Source organism: Tiliqua scincoides, chromosome 4 (assembly GCF_035046505.1).
Source record: "Tiliqua scincoides isolate rTilSci1 chromosome 4, rTilSci1.hap2, whole genome shotgun sequence".
Classification (NCBI taxonomy): Eukaryota; Metazoa; Chordata; class Lepidosauria; order Squamata; family Scincidae; genus Tiliqua; species Tiliqua scincoides.
This window is the reverse complement of record NC_089824.1, coordinates 23,573,302-23,593,267: the sequence shown is the minus strand read 5'-3', so window position 1 is coordinate 23,593,267 and position 19,966 is coordinate 23,573,302. Positions and strand designations below refer to the sequence as shown.

The 19,966-nt window shown below is 43.3% G+C and overlaps 1 protein-coding gene across 28 annotated transcripts in view; it reads left to right on the top strand.

Moving 5' to 3' along the window:
• The window catches only part of RIMS2 (regulating synaptic membrane exocytosis 2), a 513,992-nt gene that overhangs the window by 458,187 nt on the left and 35,839 nt on the right, over window positions 1-19,966 (top strand). For 11 of the 28 annotated variants that reach the window (XM_066624817.1, XM_066624816.1, XM_066624819.1 and 8 more), the window contains one exon: window positions 19,534-19,775. The exons of 16 other annotated variants lie outside the window; for them this stretch is intronic. In XM_066624817.1, coding sequence (XP_066480914.1) covers window positions 19,534-19,775 — 242 coding nt within the window. The remainder of the gene's footprint in view (window positions 1-19,533; window positions 19,776-19,966) is intronic. One more of the 28 variants, XM_066624811.1, reaches the window with a different exon arrangement.

The window sequence follows — 19,966 nt, the reverse complement described above, 5'->3', positions numbered from 1 at the left end:
CGCAATTAACAAAAAATGCATTGTGCTGAGTCCATAGAGTTAGATTCCATACAGCAAATAAGCTGCAGCCTGACACTTCCGGTTGGAAGGAAACTAAGGCAGCTGTTCTCAATTCCCTCCTCTCCCCTCCGTACTCAGCCCTGTTGCCAGCTGTCCTGCTTCTTTCACAGTTGGAATGGTGAGCTTGCCTGGGAAGCCTCTGTGTCCCCGGCGGCCTCCCAACAGTGCTGCAGGTTCTTCTCCTCCTCCTCTTCGCTGCTGCCGCTCCTGCAACCCTCCCAACCACCATCATGGAAACTCTTCTGCCCCGGAGCATTCTGGGACTTGTAGTTCAACTATCTGCTCACCATCACCTGTCTCTCCAAGGCTTCCCAAGAGCCTGTATCATCTGGGGGGGGGGGGGATTCGGCAAATACTCCCTGGGTTTTTTAAAGCAATCCCCTCTCCTCCCCCTCCTGAGCCCTCCCCGTCCCCAGGTGCCCGGCTTCTTTCACAGGTGGGATGCTGATCTTTTACAAGTCCAGCCCTATGCGTTTCTACTCGGAAGTAAATCCCATTCCAGTCAATGGGGCTTACTCCCAGGAAAGTGTGGAGAGGATTGGGCTGTAAATAGCATGCTTTGCTTGGTGGGAAGGCTTTTTGATAGCCTGCACCATGGGGGGGGGGGAGGAGAGGAATTCGGCAAACACTCCCTGGGTTCTTTAAAGCAATCCCCTCTTCTCTTTTAAAGCAATCCCCTCTGTTGCTATGGCACCTGCCCCTGTGTGTGAGTGAGTGAGTGAAAGAGAGAGAGAGAGAGAAAAAGAGCTCCACCTCCACCTCGCTGCACGTGTTCTGGCTACAGAGGTTCTTGCCCCCCCCCCTTACCCTCTTCAGCCTCAGCTGGCTCAGGGGCTCCAGGAATGTTACTGTTCCTTTGCAAGGGGAACCTCTTCCAGGGCTCCAGCGCTATTCCCTGTCTGGGCGAGGCAGAGCCTTTTTGCAGTATTTTGGGCTGCCTGGAAATGGAGTGAGATGCCAGCGCAGGACAAAGGAGGCAAAGGTGTATGTGACATTCAGTACCCCACCCCATTCTCCCGGAGACAACTCCGCAGATAAAAAATCCGTGGATAAATAGGCTGCACCTGTACATTGAAATAGACAAGAACAGCCTACCCACGATCCTTGACTGTGGGTTTCTTGGCCACCGCCAACAAGAAGGTGTACAATATGCCCTCTCTGAAGAATTCCTACTTTAACACGTACCCTGTCTGTCATCATGGCAGACATTTCCTAAGTAGAGATAATAGTGCTGGGTTGTTTTAAGTATTCCTGAGTTAACAGTATGTGAAGAGCCTTGAACAAACTTAAGAAAAGTGGTAAAGAATTGCTTGGTACAATTATTACTAAAACATTCAAACACAGGCATGTTAGAATGGTTTTTCATGTTGCAGACATGAACTGTTTAAGGAAATTATCTTTTATCTTGTAATATCACTGAAAAAGAATATTTTTGAAATGTGTCTTGCTTCTTCTAGGAAGAGCTGAAAATTCCTGATCTTGTTTATCCCTATAGTAATTATATATGTGATAAATAAAGGTTTATATAGATTGGATCGTAAAGTATCTTATTCATATGCGTTACTGCTGGGTAATTCTGTTGTATGTGTATCAAACATTTCATTCCTAAAATAATATATTTGAAATAATCCCCGTTGATTTTAATGCTACTTCCATAATGTGACGTTCCAATCCTATCTCCAATCCCTGCTGTCAGAACTAGCATTCCTGTGGCAGGGCACACTGTATGGCTGTCACAAATAGCCTTGTGAAAGCGCACAGAGCTATGAGCTTTGAGAATGCCAGCGGCAAACCCAGAGCAGCCCCACTTGCAGTTGTAGGACACAGAGGCTCACTAACAAATGTAGGTTGGTGGGGATCGGGGCAGGGGAGGACAGAACAGGTGTAGGGTGGGTGGCATGACAGAGCCAGGAGGGGGTGGCACCCAGCATAGGTTACTTGTACCAGATGCTATCTCCTCAGCAGCCAGCACACTCCTTTTCTCTTCTTGGACCTGTGTCAGTTAAAGAGCCATTGGCACAGTGGCATAGCTAATGATCGTGTAGCCCAGTACCAAGCTCAAAATGTTGCCCCTGAAGTGATGTCTGACCTGAAAGTGACATCATGCCCGGGCTTTTTAAAAAGTGAAAACTGGGAGGAAACCACCTCCTCCCCCCAGCAACTCACCACCCACTTGCTCTGCTGCCTCCCTCCAGTCAGTAGCGTAGCTAAGGTATCTATCTGCTACCTGGGATCAAAGAAGATTTTGCACCCCTGCATGATAAAATCAAATTTAATTAAGTAAATAAATAAAAAGCTATTAGTTCCATGTTGTATCATAATAACATCTCATTGGCACTCAGAACAATCAGTCTCATACATCAGTTTGGAGTTAAGCAAATCCACTTCTTGTTCCATAAGACAGTTGTCTTTTCATTTTCTGGTTAATTGGCCATAACTTTTGATATAATAAAGATATTCCAATGCAGTTTATTTCATTGCATTCTGCATTAAATTACCTTTCCAATGATATATAATATGATGGTTTTATTCATACATACCAAGATTTTCACAATTTTGGTCACTAGTGTCAAGCTCAACTTGTTGCCCCCCTAAAGCTTGATGCCCAGTGCAACTACTACCCCCTGCACCCCTTTAGCTACGTCACTGCATTGGCGAACTGTAGTCTTACGGGGAGATAAGGGAAAATCGTTTCCTTACCTCTCTCAGTTCTCCCAATCTGCTTCCCCTCACAGGATGCACTGCAGGCCTCCTTAGTGCAGCTGTGTTGGTGCAGGGGAAAAGGATAAGATGGGCTGCCAGTATGTGTATGTTTAAAGCATTTGTAATTTGTTTAGCACAATTGATGTGTTCCTATATATTCATAGTTCTGTGGCTGCAATGAAACAGGTCAAAATCATAAACAACAATTGCATTTGCATAGTTTCTTGGTTTGCATGAGGTCAGTATGGCTTTTATAGAAGCTAGTAGCAATTTGAGTATATTTTGTTATTTCATCTTGAAGATCCAGATAGCAAGAGAAAAAAACAGTCCTTTACTGTCTAAAAGAAATTAAAGCACTCCAAAAATATTTTTATTCCTTACAATCATAGTGCATTTATATATAATAGCATTGCATGTTCTGGAGCTTTGCGCACGTCAGAAGATTTTCTTGCACTTACTTGATCATTCATGGACATCAGGGAATGGATATAGAGCATTTTACCTAGTTCTCTTCTTAGCACAGCACTCTTAGTTAAGACTTTAGGTTAAACTGTCTACCCACATATGAGATTTCACAAAGGCAATGAAGAAATAGCACTTACTTGTCAACACTCTTCTTCAAAAGATCTGATGTGCAGTTGCGCATCCTGTTCACCTTTTCCACTGAAGAAGCTACATTAGACTTCACAGTGATCAGGAAAAACAAAGAACCTTAAAGATTCACACATTTATTTTAGCATAAGCATTCTTGGACTTGAGCCCACTTCATTGGATGCATGAAGTGATCAGGAAGGAACTGAGCAGAAGGTGTTTACCCTGCCACTTGGTGACAGTGTATGAAGTATCTGAGAACATTCTGACAGAAAAGATCTAGACACAAGCTTTGCCTTCTATGTGTGCAATCATATATGTGTGGTTACAGAGATGACCACTCAAAGAACAACAATCCTGTTGTGTAGTCATTAACAGCCAATTAAAATTTTAATCAACACAGTGTCAGTTGGTTTGTGGCTTCAACAGAAGGCACTATAAGCTGTTGGAGACCTTGTAACAAGAGAAGTGTTCAGAAAATGCATGAAAATATCCATCGGTATTTTAAAAAATGATATGAATTGATAGACACAATAAGAGTGGCACTACAAGGCCAGAAAAGCCAACATACGTTAGTGCTTAGCCCCCTCTAAAATGCCCTGACACACATTGTAATGGATTCTTAGACTATCTGAATTCCTTTATTTTTGTTAAACATGTACATTTGATGACAGTTGGTATAATTGTGATAGTTTGTATAATTTGTATAATTATTACTATAGTTTGTATAATTTGTATAATTATTGAATAGTTCGTATAATTATTACTCCCGAGTAGGCAATGTAATTAGAATATCAACACTACTGAACTGTCTGGTGGGAAGCAACTAGGCATTCACAGTTTGTTTCTTTTTATATTGTTAACTGCAGCATGAGTATTACAAATAAATGTTTCCTGTATAAATGGAATAGTTTTATTCCAGCCATGACTGGTTCATGCAGTCTACTTCTTCCTATTCTGCCCTGAAAGCATTCCCAATTGCATACACAGACTTCTTCAGAGCTGTTTTTTTATTTAACGTAGAGACATGTGTAGAGACTTGCCATTAGAAGACTTGATCTTAGAAGCTTTGTAAGATCCCATTCCATCTCCAGTATCTGTATATACATTTTTCTCCTTTAAAAATAAAAGTTCAGAGGAAGAAAGATTTTTGAGTACAAGACCAACATCAATGAAGTGGTCAGTGTATATCATGGTTTGGCAATCTGTGCCTGAACTTCAGGAACGTGCCTCTCTCCTCCCCTTGCATACGGTGATTCCCTCTCTCCTTTTATGTTGAAGGCAAATCTTTCATTTTATTTAAATGAGCAAACTGGTTGTGCTTGCCCTGTAAACCTGGATTGGGCTGGGGCTGACCTGCATTACGGTATTAGCCACAGTCTTTTGGGAAGCCCGGGTCATCATAAGATAGACATACCCAGTCTAGCTCCTTGTCTTAAAGCAAGATCTTGCACAATTTGGACAAACAATATGTAGATCATATAATAAAAAAGAAGAATTTATCTGAGAGGTTATCTAGTTAAATTTTCCAGTTTCTGCACACATTTGGAAATAGGTTCTCTTGAACTGGGGAAATGAAGAGTTTATTCATCTAGCAGCACAGGCCAAATCCTAATCCCCGGGCCCAGCCCAACCAGTGTTCCACAGGCTACTCAGGTTTGTGCCCGTGAAATCATGGGTGCATATTCAAGTAGCCCCATAGGTCTGGCTGGCACATGACAGGTTAAGGGGACAAAAATCCCCTTACTCTGAGTTGCACTCCAGCCTACACCTGCTTTGCGCTGGATACAGAGCAGGCAACTTGGCCTGCCTGTTCCAGGCCAGGTTAGGATTGCATCCTTAGAGTTCTTACAGAGTTTTTTCAATGAATGATATTTAAATGAGTTGAATTTGTGATGGCAACTGAGTTGTTCATAGTAACAATGCTCATTATTTTTTTGTCTCTAAATCATAATTACTCCATGAGGTTAGAGCAGCTTATCCCCATTGTCATATCTTTATTTCTTTTTATCCCTGTTTCTTTTACTTTGCTGCTGTTTACACTTTATCTCTTTCTATGACATTTGACTTGATTAGATTCTGTAAATAAATCCTTCCTTATAGCAGTGTTCTGTAAAAAAAAAAATTCACAAGTCATGCACATAAAAGGTTCCGTAGGTCCATTTGGTATATAGCAAGGGGTATGTAGCGTGTTGCCATTCAGTGCTGCCTTTCAGGATCTCTTTGCCCCACACCAAAGAAGGAGCTACCCTCCTGCCTGGTAAGCTTTGCTGCCATCACCCAGAAGTGATAACACAGGGAAATTATGACTAGGACTGCAAGAATAAACCATAAATGCCCCAGGAGGAGGAGCAAAAGGAACAGGAGAGTTTCAGAGAAGTGCATAGAAGAGGGTGGGCTCTGAAGGCTTGTGTGACCAGGGTTTCCAGGGCAACTGTCAGACCCCTGCGATCAGGGGCATGAGAACCTAGAAAGAAGAGTCTAAAGGCCCAATCCTATCCAATTTTCCAGTGCCGGTGCAGCTGTGCCAGTGGGGTGTGCACTGCATCCTTTGGTGGGGAGGCAGTCACAGAGGCCTCCTCAAGATAAGGGAATGTTTGTTTCCTTACCTTGGGGCTGCATTCCGGCAGCACCGGTGCTGAAAAGTTGGATAGGATTGGGCCCTAAACCAGGTGTGGACAACCTTTCAACTTTAGGGCTCCTGGACCTTTAAGAATTGTATAGATAAGGAAATTTCAGCAGGTGCAGCTTGCCATCTGATGACAAGCTCTACCTGCTGAAGTTCCCTCTTCTATACAATTCTTAAAGGTCCAGGAGCCCTAAAGTTGAAATGCTGGCCACCCTTAGTCTAAGCCAGGGGTGTCCAAACATTTTGGCAGGAGGGCCACTTCATCTGATGCTGTGTTGGGGGCCGGGAAGAAAAGAATTAATTTACATTTAAATTTGAATAAATTTACATAAATGAATATATTAGAGATGGAACTTATATGAATGAGTGAAGGTCTTGCAATAGCTCAAGGCCTATAAAAAGCCTTGCACAAAGCAAGGCCAGCCTTTCCTTCGCTGCCACTGCTGCATCACAGATGTGAAACAGCAAGTAGTGGAGGGAGCCCTCGTCCCACAGCTCAGGTGAGAGGTCAAACAGTCGTCCTCTTGCTGAGAACAGTTGCGTCAGGCCAGCATGGGCTCCAGCAAGTCTCTGGAGGGCCAGAGGCTCATTGGAGACTGGGGGCTCCCTGAGGGCCTGATAGGGAACCTCCGAGGGCCACAAATGGCCCCTGGGCTGGGGTTTGGGCACCCCTGGTCTAAGCCAACAAGAGACACATAGGGGAGGGGTCCTGACATTACCCCAAAGATGGAAGGAAGAGAAACACAGGTTCTGTACTTACTCTTTAATACCTATGAATCTGCAAGGATTGATCTATTTTTCTTCAGGAAAAGGGATACGAGAACCTTTGATGTTGAACTAATCCCTGCCCAGAAGTGTTCATGGGTTGCTTCACCCTTTTCCTACCTACTACATCCCTGTTCTAAATGACACCATGCAAGCTGCTTTTCCTCCTGTAGGATTCCAGATGTATGGATAAGTAGATCAAGAAGTTGATCTGAAGGGAAGAAGTGTGAAGCAGGGGAAGAGTTAAGCATTTTTTTTCTTTTTTTAATGATGTCATGTTCTATTATATTTATTTATATAATTTATATCCCACCTTTCTACCATGCTAAGGACACTCAAGGCAGCTTGCAAATAAAATATACATGTTAGTGTGTAAGGTGTATAGGTGTATATAGCTTCTTAGTGGCTATATGCAAGTACATGTTGCATGAACTTCCATAATTTGGAGGGAGTAGACTGCCTTCTTTTTCTTCAGCAGAATGCAACCTTGTCTTTTTCAAGACAATGTACCTGAACTCTGAGAGAGTGTTAGAGGGTGGCTTGGTTGAACACTGGCCAAGAGCTCACAGACACTTCACAGGTCCAAGGGACCAACTGGCCAACCTCTGAAGCCCCCAATGGGGCAGCAGCAGCACAGATCACACAGCTAAACAAGCTGTATTGTCATTGCCTTGTTCTACCTTCTCCATCTGCAATTGGACTTCCTCAGAGGCCCCTCTGGTACTGGGATGCTTGAAGAGGCTCATTCGTGAAGAAGGAGACTGCTTAGGAACCCTCCATCAGTGTTGCTAGAGCACTGAGGAAAGGATATCCTCTGATTTCTCCTCTCCCATTCCCTGACCCTTCCTGGTCAGGGAATGGAAGAGGAGGTGCAGCATTGGAAGGTACCTCCCCCTCATTACTGAGGGAGAGGCACCCTCCATGCTGGAATCACTCTGTGTGTGGGGAGGGGGAATGTGTGCTTGTGTATAATAATAAATACAGGTTGAGTCTCATTAGTCAGGAGGGTTCCATTCCCAGAACTCAGTGAATGGCAAAAATCACACTATAGCAAATCAATTTAAAAAACAAGGTCCCTTTGTGATTTAAAAGCAACCTTGCTGACCTTTGTGATGTTAAGATAGAGTCATTAAGAGGACAATCTAACAATCAGTCTCTTTCCAGGCCCTTATAAAGGATCTTTCTTTCACTTGTTCAGGGGGAAGGGAGGGGGTTGCTTGGAGAGAGAATGACTGATGGATTGTCAACTGGCTGCCCTCTCTCTAACTATTGTAAAGGACTGTTTTCCTTTAATTTAAAGGGCCCTTCTCATCATGTTCAGATAAAAATCTCTACAACTGTAAGAAAAGCATTTTAAAGGGGTGCATTTTTCTCCTCCAGGGATTAACACATTTCTTCTCATTTGCAGTGGCCATTCGTGTTGAGTCAAATCCGTGTATAAAAAATCAGTGTATAAATGAGTTTGGACCTGTACCATTATTTTTCTCTTTGCCAGGGAAAAAGCAGCTGAGAGAAATTTTGAGTAGGAAAACTGGTGTAAGGATAAAGGGTTAAGAAGCACTTATCTTCTGTCCTACATTTCAGTTTCAAATTCCAGCAACTGTACTGTATGTTTAAAAACTAAAAAGGAACAGAAAAGAAAGAAAACATAAAATCATAAAACTTTAACAGCTTGAAGTTTTATGATTTTATGTTTTCTTCCTTTCAAAACCAGGAATACCAAGGGAGAGTGAGTTAAAATAGGATATATTATTACTAATTACTTTTGATCTGTTGCCTACAAATATGGTAATATCTAATAAATATAACCAAAGGGTAGTTTATATTGTTTTTCAGGTTTATATGTGATTATTAATAGAAAAAAAGGAAAAAGGAAAAATGAGCAGGAAACATATGTATTGTACGGCTCAGTCCTATACATATTTCCTCAGAAGTAAGTCCTACTGTGTTAAATGGACCTTGCTCCCAGGAAAGTGTGCATAGGATTGCAGTCTCAGCTGAATTTTAAAAGTCAATTTAACACAATAGGACTTACTTCTGAGGAAATATGTATAGGATTGTACTGTTCATTTTTACTTTTTCCTTTGTTTCTATTAACAATCACATATCAACCTGAAAAACAATATAAATCACCCTTTGGTTATATTCATTAGATATTACCATATTTGTGGACAACAGATCAAATGTGTTTAATTCGTAATGATATATCCTAATTTAACTCACTCTCCCATGGTATTCCTGGCTTTGTAAAACCTGCCCTACCCCCGATGTCATTTCCATAATCATTATCACCTTTCTTCTCCATAGCTCAATTTCTTAACTTCTGTTTTGATCCTAATTGGAGAAATCTTCCTCCTAGCAAGCTTTTAATGACTGAATAAAACTGTTCAACCATGACTCTTATTACCCTAGGGCTGTGTCATGATTTTGCTTATCTGTGCATATATTTGACAATTTGTTGCCTCAAAACGGAAACACTGTGAAAGTGGATTTTTCTGAATTATTTGTCTCATTTTTATGACATGATTAAAAATTGTCCTTTTTGCAGTTTTTGCTTTCAGGGTCATGTTGGATCTAGGCATTCACAGCTGAATGCCTCACTTCACATTTCTAGACATTAGTGTATGTGTAGTGCTCGCTCACATGCGCGCGCTCTCTCTCTCTCTCTCTCTTTCTCTGTGTACACACACACACACACACACACACACACACACATACATTACATACCCACACCGAAAGTAAAGCTTATTCTCTGGAAGCAGGGTTGTATTCCTCTTTCTTGCAGTTCAAAAAATCACTTCAGGCTGAACATGAATTCAGATGGAGTTGAACAAATGATTAGTGTTATCTAACTCAATTACATGTCCTTAAGCACGTAATTTTAGTCACTCCTCTAATGCATAGATTTTTTGCAGAGTAGTTGACCTTAATAGGCTTGTTAATGGCAGGGACATCATTATTGACAATATAAAAAACGTAGTTGTTCATTTGACAGACTGAGCCAGAAAGACTGTCCACTTCATAGCCTAGATTAGATACCTGCTAAGCGGCCAGCCCTGTAGCTCTTTACTTGGTATTTTCAGATTGTTAAAAGGTTATTTTCAATTTAATTTATGACCTGGTGTTTATCTTGGAGGAAGCCCCATGTCTATGGTCCACATGACCTAATAAATGCAATAGAGCTATATAACTAAATAACTACTACAACAATTTTGAATGATAGGTAATTAATAACCAAATACATACCAGTGCATGCCGATCTTCCTCATCTATCAATCGGTAGGCTCAAGCCCAGGAAGCCTTCTCTGGCACTCGCACACCATCTGCACAACAATTTTAACATCAATTCCCAATGGAAAGCTAAATGGGCAGTTGAATGCCCAGAAACGGGTAGATATATAGACGATCCTACACTTAAGGTGCCAGGTTTCGACTTACCTCGTCAGCACTGGAAAACTTTGAATAGGATCCATACCCTAAATGGTATTTGTCAGGACTCAATGTTTAAATGGGGGCTAGTATCTACCCCTCAGTGTGATTGCAGGTTCTCCCACCAAACCATGTACCACATTGTGTCTGGCTGCAAACTGAGGGTGTATATTGGCCCATGGTCTGGCTTTTTCTTTGACGGTAACTCGGCCTTGAATGGCTGCATGATCTGGACATTAACATTTGATCTAGTCTAACTGATATGTAAGTCCATGTATTATATGCCATACGCTAAATAAATAAACAACCAAATTCTAACTGGGCTACCTACCAGCAGAATGCAAGTTCTACTGACCTAAGTGGAAGTGACTTTCTGCCAATGGGACGGTACTTCCATTGGCAAGCACAAAGAGGCCACCAGCACAATCGCTGGTGACTATATCTGCCCACAAGCTATGAGGACACCATCCCCCAGAGCCAGAAAGGCAGTGGAGGGAGGATGGATGGAACAGAGTGAAGGTGAGCGAGTCAGGGCATAGATTGGAGTGTCAGGAGGGCATGGCAGGGTGAGCAGTGCATGGGTATTGCCAGTGATGGCTCCACCAATATTCTCCAATCAATTTTGGCCCCGACACACCCCATAACCTCTATTCGGGCTTGTGCCACCTAAAGAGCTGGTATAGATCCAAGTAGACACATGGGGTTCATGTAGAAGAAGAGTCAGGTAAGTAAAAGCAATGTTTACTTGCTTCTCTGCCCCGGCATGGTCTCTGGCTGCCCGCAAGATGCAACAGAGTCTGTGTCGGTGCTGCTGCACCCTCCAGGAAGCCTTTAGTTAGGATTAAGCCCTTAAGGCCAGTCACATCCAGTTTTGTGTTTGGTGTGATGTTGAGGATACAACTCCTGACTAGTCCTTATTTGTATGTTCTTATTGAGTATTTATGGTTATCGATACTATATATAGCACAGTACAACTTTAAACTACATTTCCAAGATTCTTTTAGACCAGGAATATGTATGTATTCTTGGCACTAGGGTATAATCTAGAGCAGGGCTGCCCAAACCCCGGGCCACTTGTGGCCCGCAGGGTCCTCAATCCGGCCCCCCAGGGAGCCCCCTATCTCCAATGGGCACTTGGCCCACTGGAGTTCCGCTGGCTCCCTCGCTGGCCCAACGCGACTGCTCTTTGCAGCGACAGTGAGGAAAAGGCTAAGCACTCACAGCAGAGCAGGAGCCCTGCCCATCCGTAACCCTCCCATTAGGTTGGGGAGGCTGCAGCTGAGTCCAGGCGTTGGATGGGGGTGAGAAGTCCTGGGTCTGTTTGTCCTGCTGTTTGGGTTGGGGGGGACGGGGTAGGCACTGAGGAGGGATGGGAAACTGTGGGTCTATTTGTGCTGCTTGCATGTGCTGGGGGGCAGGCGCTGCAAGGGAGAAATTGCAGGATGTTTGAATGCCGCTGGAGAGCATGTCTACTCAGCAGTAAATCCCATCAGACTCAATGGGGTTTACTCCCAAGAAATTGTGGAACCAATTGGGCTGAGAGTGTGCTTGGGGTCGGGAGCTGGCACTGCAGGAGAGAACTCATGCGATGTTTGAATGGGGAGGAAACCTACTGCTTTTGGTGGTTGGGGTTGCTGGCAGAGAGAGAGGAAGGTGGGGGGGGGTCAGTTTGTGAATGGGGAAATACACATAGCTCTCTGCCTGCTTCTAAGTTTGTTTGATGCTGGGTGCAGGCTGGGGGAGGGGGGACTGAGAGAGGGAGACAGGCAGCTCCCTTCTCTGTGTGAATGAGGAGAAACAAACTCCTGTCCTGAGGGGGCAGGTGCCCACCAGCTCCCTGACTGATAGTGTTCCTTTGCTGCTGCTTGTTGTCAGGATTGGGGGTGGGGGAGTGAGAGTAAAAACATGCTCCTGCATGGGGGGGGGAAGGAGCCCAAGTTTGTTCTATACTTTTCCCTAGGAAGAAGTGTGTTATATGTGTCAGGAATTATTTTAACAACCCCCCTTTTCTGGATCTCATGTGTATTATAAATAAGCTCAGTAAAATTCATACATTCGTATAAGTTCCGTCTCTATTATATTCATTTATGTAAATTTATTCAAATTTGAAATGTAAATTTCCCTCTGCCCCTGACACAGTGTCAGAGAGATGATGTGGCCCTCCTGCCAAAAAGTTTGGACACCCCTGATCTAGAGGAAGCTGAAAACAATTAGGCTTGACCATTTCATTTGCCACTTAAGTCCGATTGACTTAAACAAGACATAAGTGTGCCTTTTTCAGGATGAAATGCTTGCCCAGATCAAAAGTATTTGTAGCTGATAAATGTTTACCCTGGTTATATAAATATAGCTCATTACATAAATGAAGATCAAGTTCTCATTGTTGTAGTAAATATGCATCTGGGTTATGCATCATTTCTTTGGGCCTTGTAAAAATATACAATCTCATTATCTGCTAGGGTTAGGTTCCTGGAAAACCTAATGAATACTGAATTAGTGGATACTGAATCATTGAGTCTGTGGGGAAAAATGGGGTTTGGTTCTAGAGGACCTTCTTCACTATACACTCTTTTAACTTCATGAACCTGAATCTTAACTTGAAGTCTATGGGGCTGCACAATCATCAACATCTGATGTTTACTTCTTCATGCTGGATATCCCTCAATACCCTGAAGGTTGTAGTGATGACAGTTTCTCTGTGTTGGCTATCCTTCAACTCCTTGGAGGTTGCTGGTCCAACAACAAAGCCTTAGTGTTCAGCAGTGGGGAGAGGGTTGCTTCACCTGTCCTCCTCCTCCACCTATCTCTCAGTTCCCTCCTTTGGCTTGCCCCAGACCCAGGTAGCCTTCCAGTGACCTCTCACCATTGGCCTCTCATCATTGCTAGGGTTGTGAAGTTTCAGCTCGAGTCCCCAAGATGGTGGGGCAACTCTGGAAGTAGACACAAATGTGTCTGATCAATCTGCACAGGCCCATAGCAATGCCTATTTGATATGGAAAATTGAGCCAATCCAGACAACTTTATTAAAAGAACGAGGACTATAATTGGCTGGATGCAAACACGTATTTCAACCCCCTTTCCCGTATACTGTATAGGTGCTGCTTTCTGCTTGTGAGAAGGCCACTGTCTCTTCTCCTCCACCTCCCACAACCTTTCTCACCCCTTCTGCCTGCTCGTAGCTGTGCCAAGCCCCAACCCCACCCCAAGTGCACCAGCACAGTATTAGCAGGCCTCCAAAACTGAGGGTCAGAAAAGTTTTTCCCAAACTTTATGGTGGTTTGCTATGAATTTGGGGTGCCAATTCAAAAAATGGCATCCGCTTTGCCCTATCACGTCTAGTTTTGGAGATATAGTATGGCCGCATTAGTGAATGGTTCAAGCAGCTTCCTCATAAGGAAGCCTACACCGTTCACTAATGAGGCTATACTATATCTCCAAAACTAGACGTGATAGGGCAAAACGGATGCCATTTTTAGAATCAGCACCCCAAATATACCCAGGAATTGGTGAAACATTTAAGGAAGCAAAATGTGTGTTGGCCTGCGTAATGAGAACAGGGTTGCAGATAATGGTGGCAATTTTGCTCCTTGCAGATAGCCAATTCACATATAAAGAGAACTGACTGTATAAATAGCATGTCCTACCACCATAATCCCTTTTCTGTTTTGAAAAACTGACAAATTGTTCTCATTTAGTCATGTAGGTTCTCGGGCCTGTCAATTCCATTAGTAGCAGTGTCTACTTGGGATCTCAGTGGTTATTGTGGTGCTTGTGCCTTCCTCCTATGCTGCCAGTCAGGTACCTCACCCTGTGGACTCCTCTTGCCTGTACATAGGAAATGCCAACAGGAAATAAAGAACTGTGGGACTTACAGTTCTTGATTGAGAGAGCATGTCCCATAAAGAGGGACACTTCTCTCTGTCTCTCAAAGTCCTAGAGATTCCTGTACATTAGTTTGTTAGTTCATTCATTCTCTCTTGTGTCTAGAGGAGGGCCTGGGCCAGCAGTTCATGGTTCAGTATGTTGTTTGTTCTGTTTGACACTCCTTGTGATTGGCTCCTGCAAATTTTCAAAGAATTTACTAGAGGGGGTTTCATGATAATGAAACACAAATAGAGGGAAATAAATTTGCATGAGCATCTCCAAACTGAGTTGCAAGTTACTGTAGCTTCAATTTTTCCTCATGATGATACAATTGAAACTGGAGGGTCAACCCAGACTCCCAGGACTTGGTAAAATTCACCTATTCCTCCCTCCATGCTTAGTTCCTGTTTGGGATATATCAGCTGTTCTCAAACTATAGGTCCAAGACCCACCAGTGGGTCATGACCCAATTTTTGTTGTTCGTGAAACTGACAGGGCAGATTAGGCTATGCGCATCAAGGGTTAAACAGGCTGCTACTGGGGGGAGCACTGCTGCCAATCACCATTATAGCCACATCCCTTGGCATTTATAAATTGATCGTCAGCCTCTAGGACGTCTAAAAAGATTGAAAACCATAAGGTTATACCAGTGCTTCTCAAACTGGGGGTTGGGACCCAATAGGTGGGTTGCAAGCCAATTTCAGGTGGGTCCCCATTCATTTCATTTCAATGTGTATTTTATTTTTAATGTATTTTTAAACAGATCAGCAACTGCTTGGGAGGGTTAGGCAGGTTCATCTTTATTAAAAATAATTTTTAAACCTATACTTATTGTAAACTTTTAATTCATTAGATTAGATTTTGTTGTATGGTAGGTGTTAAAAATTTTCCTGCTTGATGATGTCACTTCTGGCAATGACATCACTACCAGGTTAATGACATCACTTCTAGTGAGTCCCAACAGATTATCATTCTAAAAAGTGGGTCCTGGTGCTAAAAAATATGAGAACCACTGGATTATATGATTTCAAACTGCAGGTGGGGATTCACATGATTTAATACTATTAAATACAGATCCAGAGGGTCTTGGATGAAGTGGATTATCTGGATCCTTTTCAATCTGGTTTCAGGCCAGGCTTTGGAACGGAAACTGCCTTGGTCGCCTTGGTGGATGACCTACGCCGGGGACTGGACAGGGGGAGTGCGTCCCTGTTGGTCCTGCTGGACCTCTCAGTGGCTTTCGATACCATCGACCATAGTATCCTTCTGGGCCGATTGGCTGAGTTGGGAGTTGGAGGCACTGTTTTGCGGTGGTTCCGCTCCTACTTGGAGGATCGGTCCCAGATGGTGGTGCTGGGGGATGCCTGTTTGACACCCTGCCCTTGAGGTGCGGGGTGCCACAGGGCTCAATTCTGTTCCCCATGCTATTTAACATCTACATGAAACCGCTGGGACAGGTCATCAGGGGGTTTGGAGTGGGGTGCCATCAATATGCCGATGACACCCAGCTCTATCTCTCCTTTCCTCCAGACTCCAGGGTGGTGGTTGAGGGCCTGGAGTACTGTCTGGAGGCAGTGAGGATCTGGATGGGGGCTAACAAGCTGAAATTAAATCCGGATAAGACAGAGGCTCTCCTGGTTCGGAAATCCTCGATGCAGGTGCTGGACTATCAGCTTGCACTGAATGGGGTTGCATTCCCCCTGGAGGAGCAGGTCCGCAGCTTGGGGGTCCACCTGGACTCGCAGCTGCTCCTGGATTCCCAGGTGGCAGCTGTGGCTAGGGGGGCCTTCGCTCAGCTTCGGCTGGTGCGCTAGCTGCGGCCGTACTTGGATCGTGCAGACCTGGCCACAGTGATCCATGCCTCGGTGACATCGAGGTTAGATTACGGTAACGAACTCTATATGGGGCTGCCCTTGAAGATGGTTCGGAAACTGCAACTAGTGCAGAATGCGGCGGCCTGTGTGGCTACTGGAGGTAGGCGGTTCGACCCTGTCAGTCCGCTTCTCCAGCAGCTGCATTGGCTGCCCATTTGTTTCCGGGCCTAATTCAAGGTGCTGGTTTTGACCTTTAAAGCCCTATACTGCTCTGGGCCAGGGTATCTTAGAGATCGCCTACTCCCGTACAATCCGGCTCGTCCTCTTAGGTAATCAGAGAAGGCCTTTTTACAAGTACCGCTGCCTAGGGAGGTATGTGGGGCGGCGGCAAGAAATAGGGCCTTCTCAGTAGTGGCACCAACGCTATGGAATTCCCTTCCCCTTGACTTAAGAATGGCTCCCTTTCTTGAGACTTTTCAGCGAGGCCTGAAAACCCTTCTGTTTAAACAAGCCTTCTGAGTTCTCGGCCTTTTTAACATCTTTTTAACATATTTTATATTTTTTACAGGCCTGATTCTTTTATGATTTGCTGCTGCTCTATGCTCTTTTTACCAGACTATTTTTTATCTGACTGCTGTTTTTATGATATGTTAATATGTTTTTATTTGTTTTAAATTATGTTTTTAATCTGTTTTAACCTGTTGTAAGCTGCCTTGAGTCCCTTCGGGGAGAAAGGCGGGTTAAAAATAAAGTTATTATTATTACTATTACTATTACTATTACTACATACTTTCCATTAGGGATTGCTTCCATGGGCCCTACAGGGCTCATAGGAGAATTTTATTGGCTGCCATATGGCTCATGGCAACCTGGAAGCTGAGTTAGAAAACTGGCAATTGTGCAGTGGCTTTAAATATTCTTAATTCCATGTGCAGCTAAGTGCAGCACAATGATCCCTAAGCAATCTCTCTTCTAATGTAGAGCCTAGTTAGCTGTCACACTTAGGGCACAATCCTAACCCCTTATGTCAGTGTTTTCCAGAAGTGGCATAGGGGTGCCAATGGGACGTGTGTTGCATCCTGCAGTTGGGTGTCACTCACGGAGGCCTCCACAAAGTAAGGGAATGTTTGTTCCCTTACCTCAGAGCTGCATTGCCCTTATGTCAGTGCTGGAAAGCTCTGACATAAGGGGTTAGGATTGCACCCTTAGTAAGGAAGTTTGGGCAATAGAACAGGCCTTTTGCTCTCATTTGATTAACATATATGTGTGTCAGCTTCTATAGGTTTATAGGTTAGAAGAGCCCACAAAGTGCCCATCATGGTGTCTGGCCTGTCCCACTTGGACTTGCCTCAGTTCCTGACAAGCATTGTAATTGCCCTTGTGCAGCATCAGGTTAACCCACTGGCACAGAACCAGTAACTGCTCTGTCTTAGACTGTGGTAGATTTGAAATCCAGTGCCACCAACTGTTTTCTTGTATCTACATGCGCCAGATTCTGTGAGCTACTGAATCAATCAACCTGTAGAATCAAAAATAAGATGCAAGGTCTATGATTTGTGTTTAAATTGAATTTTATGCTCATTATTTTTGCAGTTATTTTTTGTAAGTCACCTTAGGTCTGTTCCGGGGAAAAGGCAGGTAAAAATACTGTAAGTAAATAAAATAAAAATAACACAGGCATCCATTGGCCAAAAGAGAGCTTTCTATAAGAAGAGCCTCGCTGGATCAGACTATAGGCCCATCTAGACCAGCTTCCTGTATCTTACAGTGGCCCACCAGATGCCTCAGGAAGCACAGACAACAGCAACGAGAGACCTGCGTCCTGGTGCCCTCCCTGCATCTGGCATTCTGAGGTAGCCTACTTCTGAAATCAGGAGGTTGCACATACTCCTCACAACTTGTGATGGACTTTTCCTCCAGAAATTTGTCCAATCCCCTTTTAAAGGCATCTAGGCCAGATGCAATCACCACATCCTGTGGCAAGGAGTTCCACAGACTAACTACATGTTGGGTAAAGAAATATGTTCTTTTGTCTGTCCTAACTCTCCCAACACTCAATTTTAGTGGATAACTTATGGTTCTGGTGTTGTGTGAAAGGGAAAAGAACATCCCTCCATCCGCTCTCTATCCATCCCCTGCATAATTTTGTATGTTTTCAATCATGTCCCCCCTCAGGTGCCTCTTTGCTAGACTAAAGAGCCCCAAACAAAGAGCTCCAAAGTAGGCTCTCCTTGTCTGGGAAGCTTGGCAAGCTACGCACATGTATGATTACATGGATCACTCTTAAAGAACAACAGATATACAATAGCTAGAGGTGTTTGAAAATGGCACTGTTTACTTTACTTAGAAGTAAGCCCATTGTGTTAAGTAAGGCTGTAATCCTGTTTTACTCACTGGAAACAGAATATTCTAACAGTATCAGTTCAAGGTACTGTGGTACCTGAAGCAGTGTACCAAATGCTGCTTCCTGTGTCCCATCTCATTTGGTGTGCCTAGTTAGCTAGTGGGCAAATAGCTACTTCTTCCATCTCCTCTGCTGAATTTCAAAAGGGGGTAGAGAGAAAAGGAAGTATTGGAAAGAAGAGTGATGTGAGCATTAGCAACAGGAGCAGAAGAGGAAGTGGAGGAAATGAGAGGGAAATGCTATGGTAGAGCATCTTCTCAGCAGTAGCAGGACTTGCAGCAGTGAGTGAGAGAGAGAGAGAGAGAGATGACCCAAAATTTTCCACCACTACCATCCCCCCCCCAAAAAAAAACCAAAACAAATTTATGCGCTGCACAATTTTCTAAGGTAAAAGGATGATCATGCAGGTATAGGCAGTTAACTTTGTTCTGTTGCAGATAGGTGTATCTTACCTAGGACACCACAATATAAAAATTTAGAGAATTGAGGGTCTGTACTGAAGGGAAATTACACACATCTAATCACTATAACACAGTTTAAACCCTAATTATCCGTATAAGACGTGAGAAGAAATAGTCTGGCCTGGTAAGAACTTAGTGCAGAAAATAAACTGGTGCAGTCAGACTCTTCACCTAAGACTTTAGTTGATAAAGGGATCACTAGAGCTAATACTCCTTTATCTACCATGATATAGGTATCAAGCCATGGTATAGGCTTCTTCATGAGGAAGTTGCTTGAACCATTCACTAAAGAGGCTATACTATATCTCTAAAACTAGATGTGATAGGACAAAACGGATGCCACTTTTGGAATCGGCACCCCAAATATACCCAGGAATTGGAGTAACGTTTAAGGAAGCAAAATGCATGTTGGCCTGTGTAATCAGACTGTTGTTTAGTGATATAAAAATAGATGAATATTCTATAATTAAATGTATAATAAAATGTTTTTCTCAGATGAATACACAGCACACAAATATTTTTACAGTTTGACATACAGTGTGTAACCAAAAGTACTATAATAATGGCAGTGACTAAATACTCAGCAGTAGGATTTACAAGCAAAGTATATAGTGAGACAAGTATAAGCAAGCACTAGCTTGGAATTGAAAGTTGTCCTTTTCCATTGCTAACTCAAGTTAACCTGCTTATGTGTGAATTAGCTGCTTTGTCCCTCCAGTCTCCCTAAGCTTTCCATCTGAAATCTGTCCTTTTCTGTCTTCTCCCCTTTATTTTCTTCTTTACTACCTTGTTTATCCATTCACCGGCTGACAGTGTCTTTACATCCAAAATGCAAAGCAGACAGATGGGCGCTTCAGGAAAGAACATAACTAAAAGCACCAGCATCAGCGGGGAGATGTACACGCTAGAGAAGAATGATGGCAGCCAGTCTGACACAGCAGTGGGCACTGTGGGTGCAGGTGGCAAAAAGCGACGCTCCAGTATTGGTGCAAAGATGGTAGCAATTGTGGGTCTTTCGCGGAAAAGCAGAAGTACCTCACAGCTCAGCCAAACTGGTAGGAACAAAATTTCTGTTATCATTATCATCTTTATTATCAAATGTATTGTTACTTTGGATACATATATGTCACAATTAAACTGAAACTGCTTGATTATTAATTTGATTTCTAGGTTAAAAGGTTGAGCGAGTTGAAACTTCTTTATCTTCCAGAGTGTTTATCAAGCCACTTTATTAGAACCTTCTACA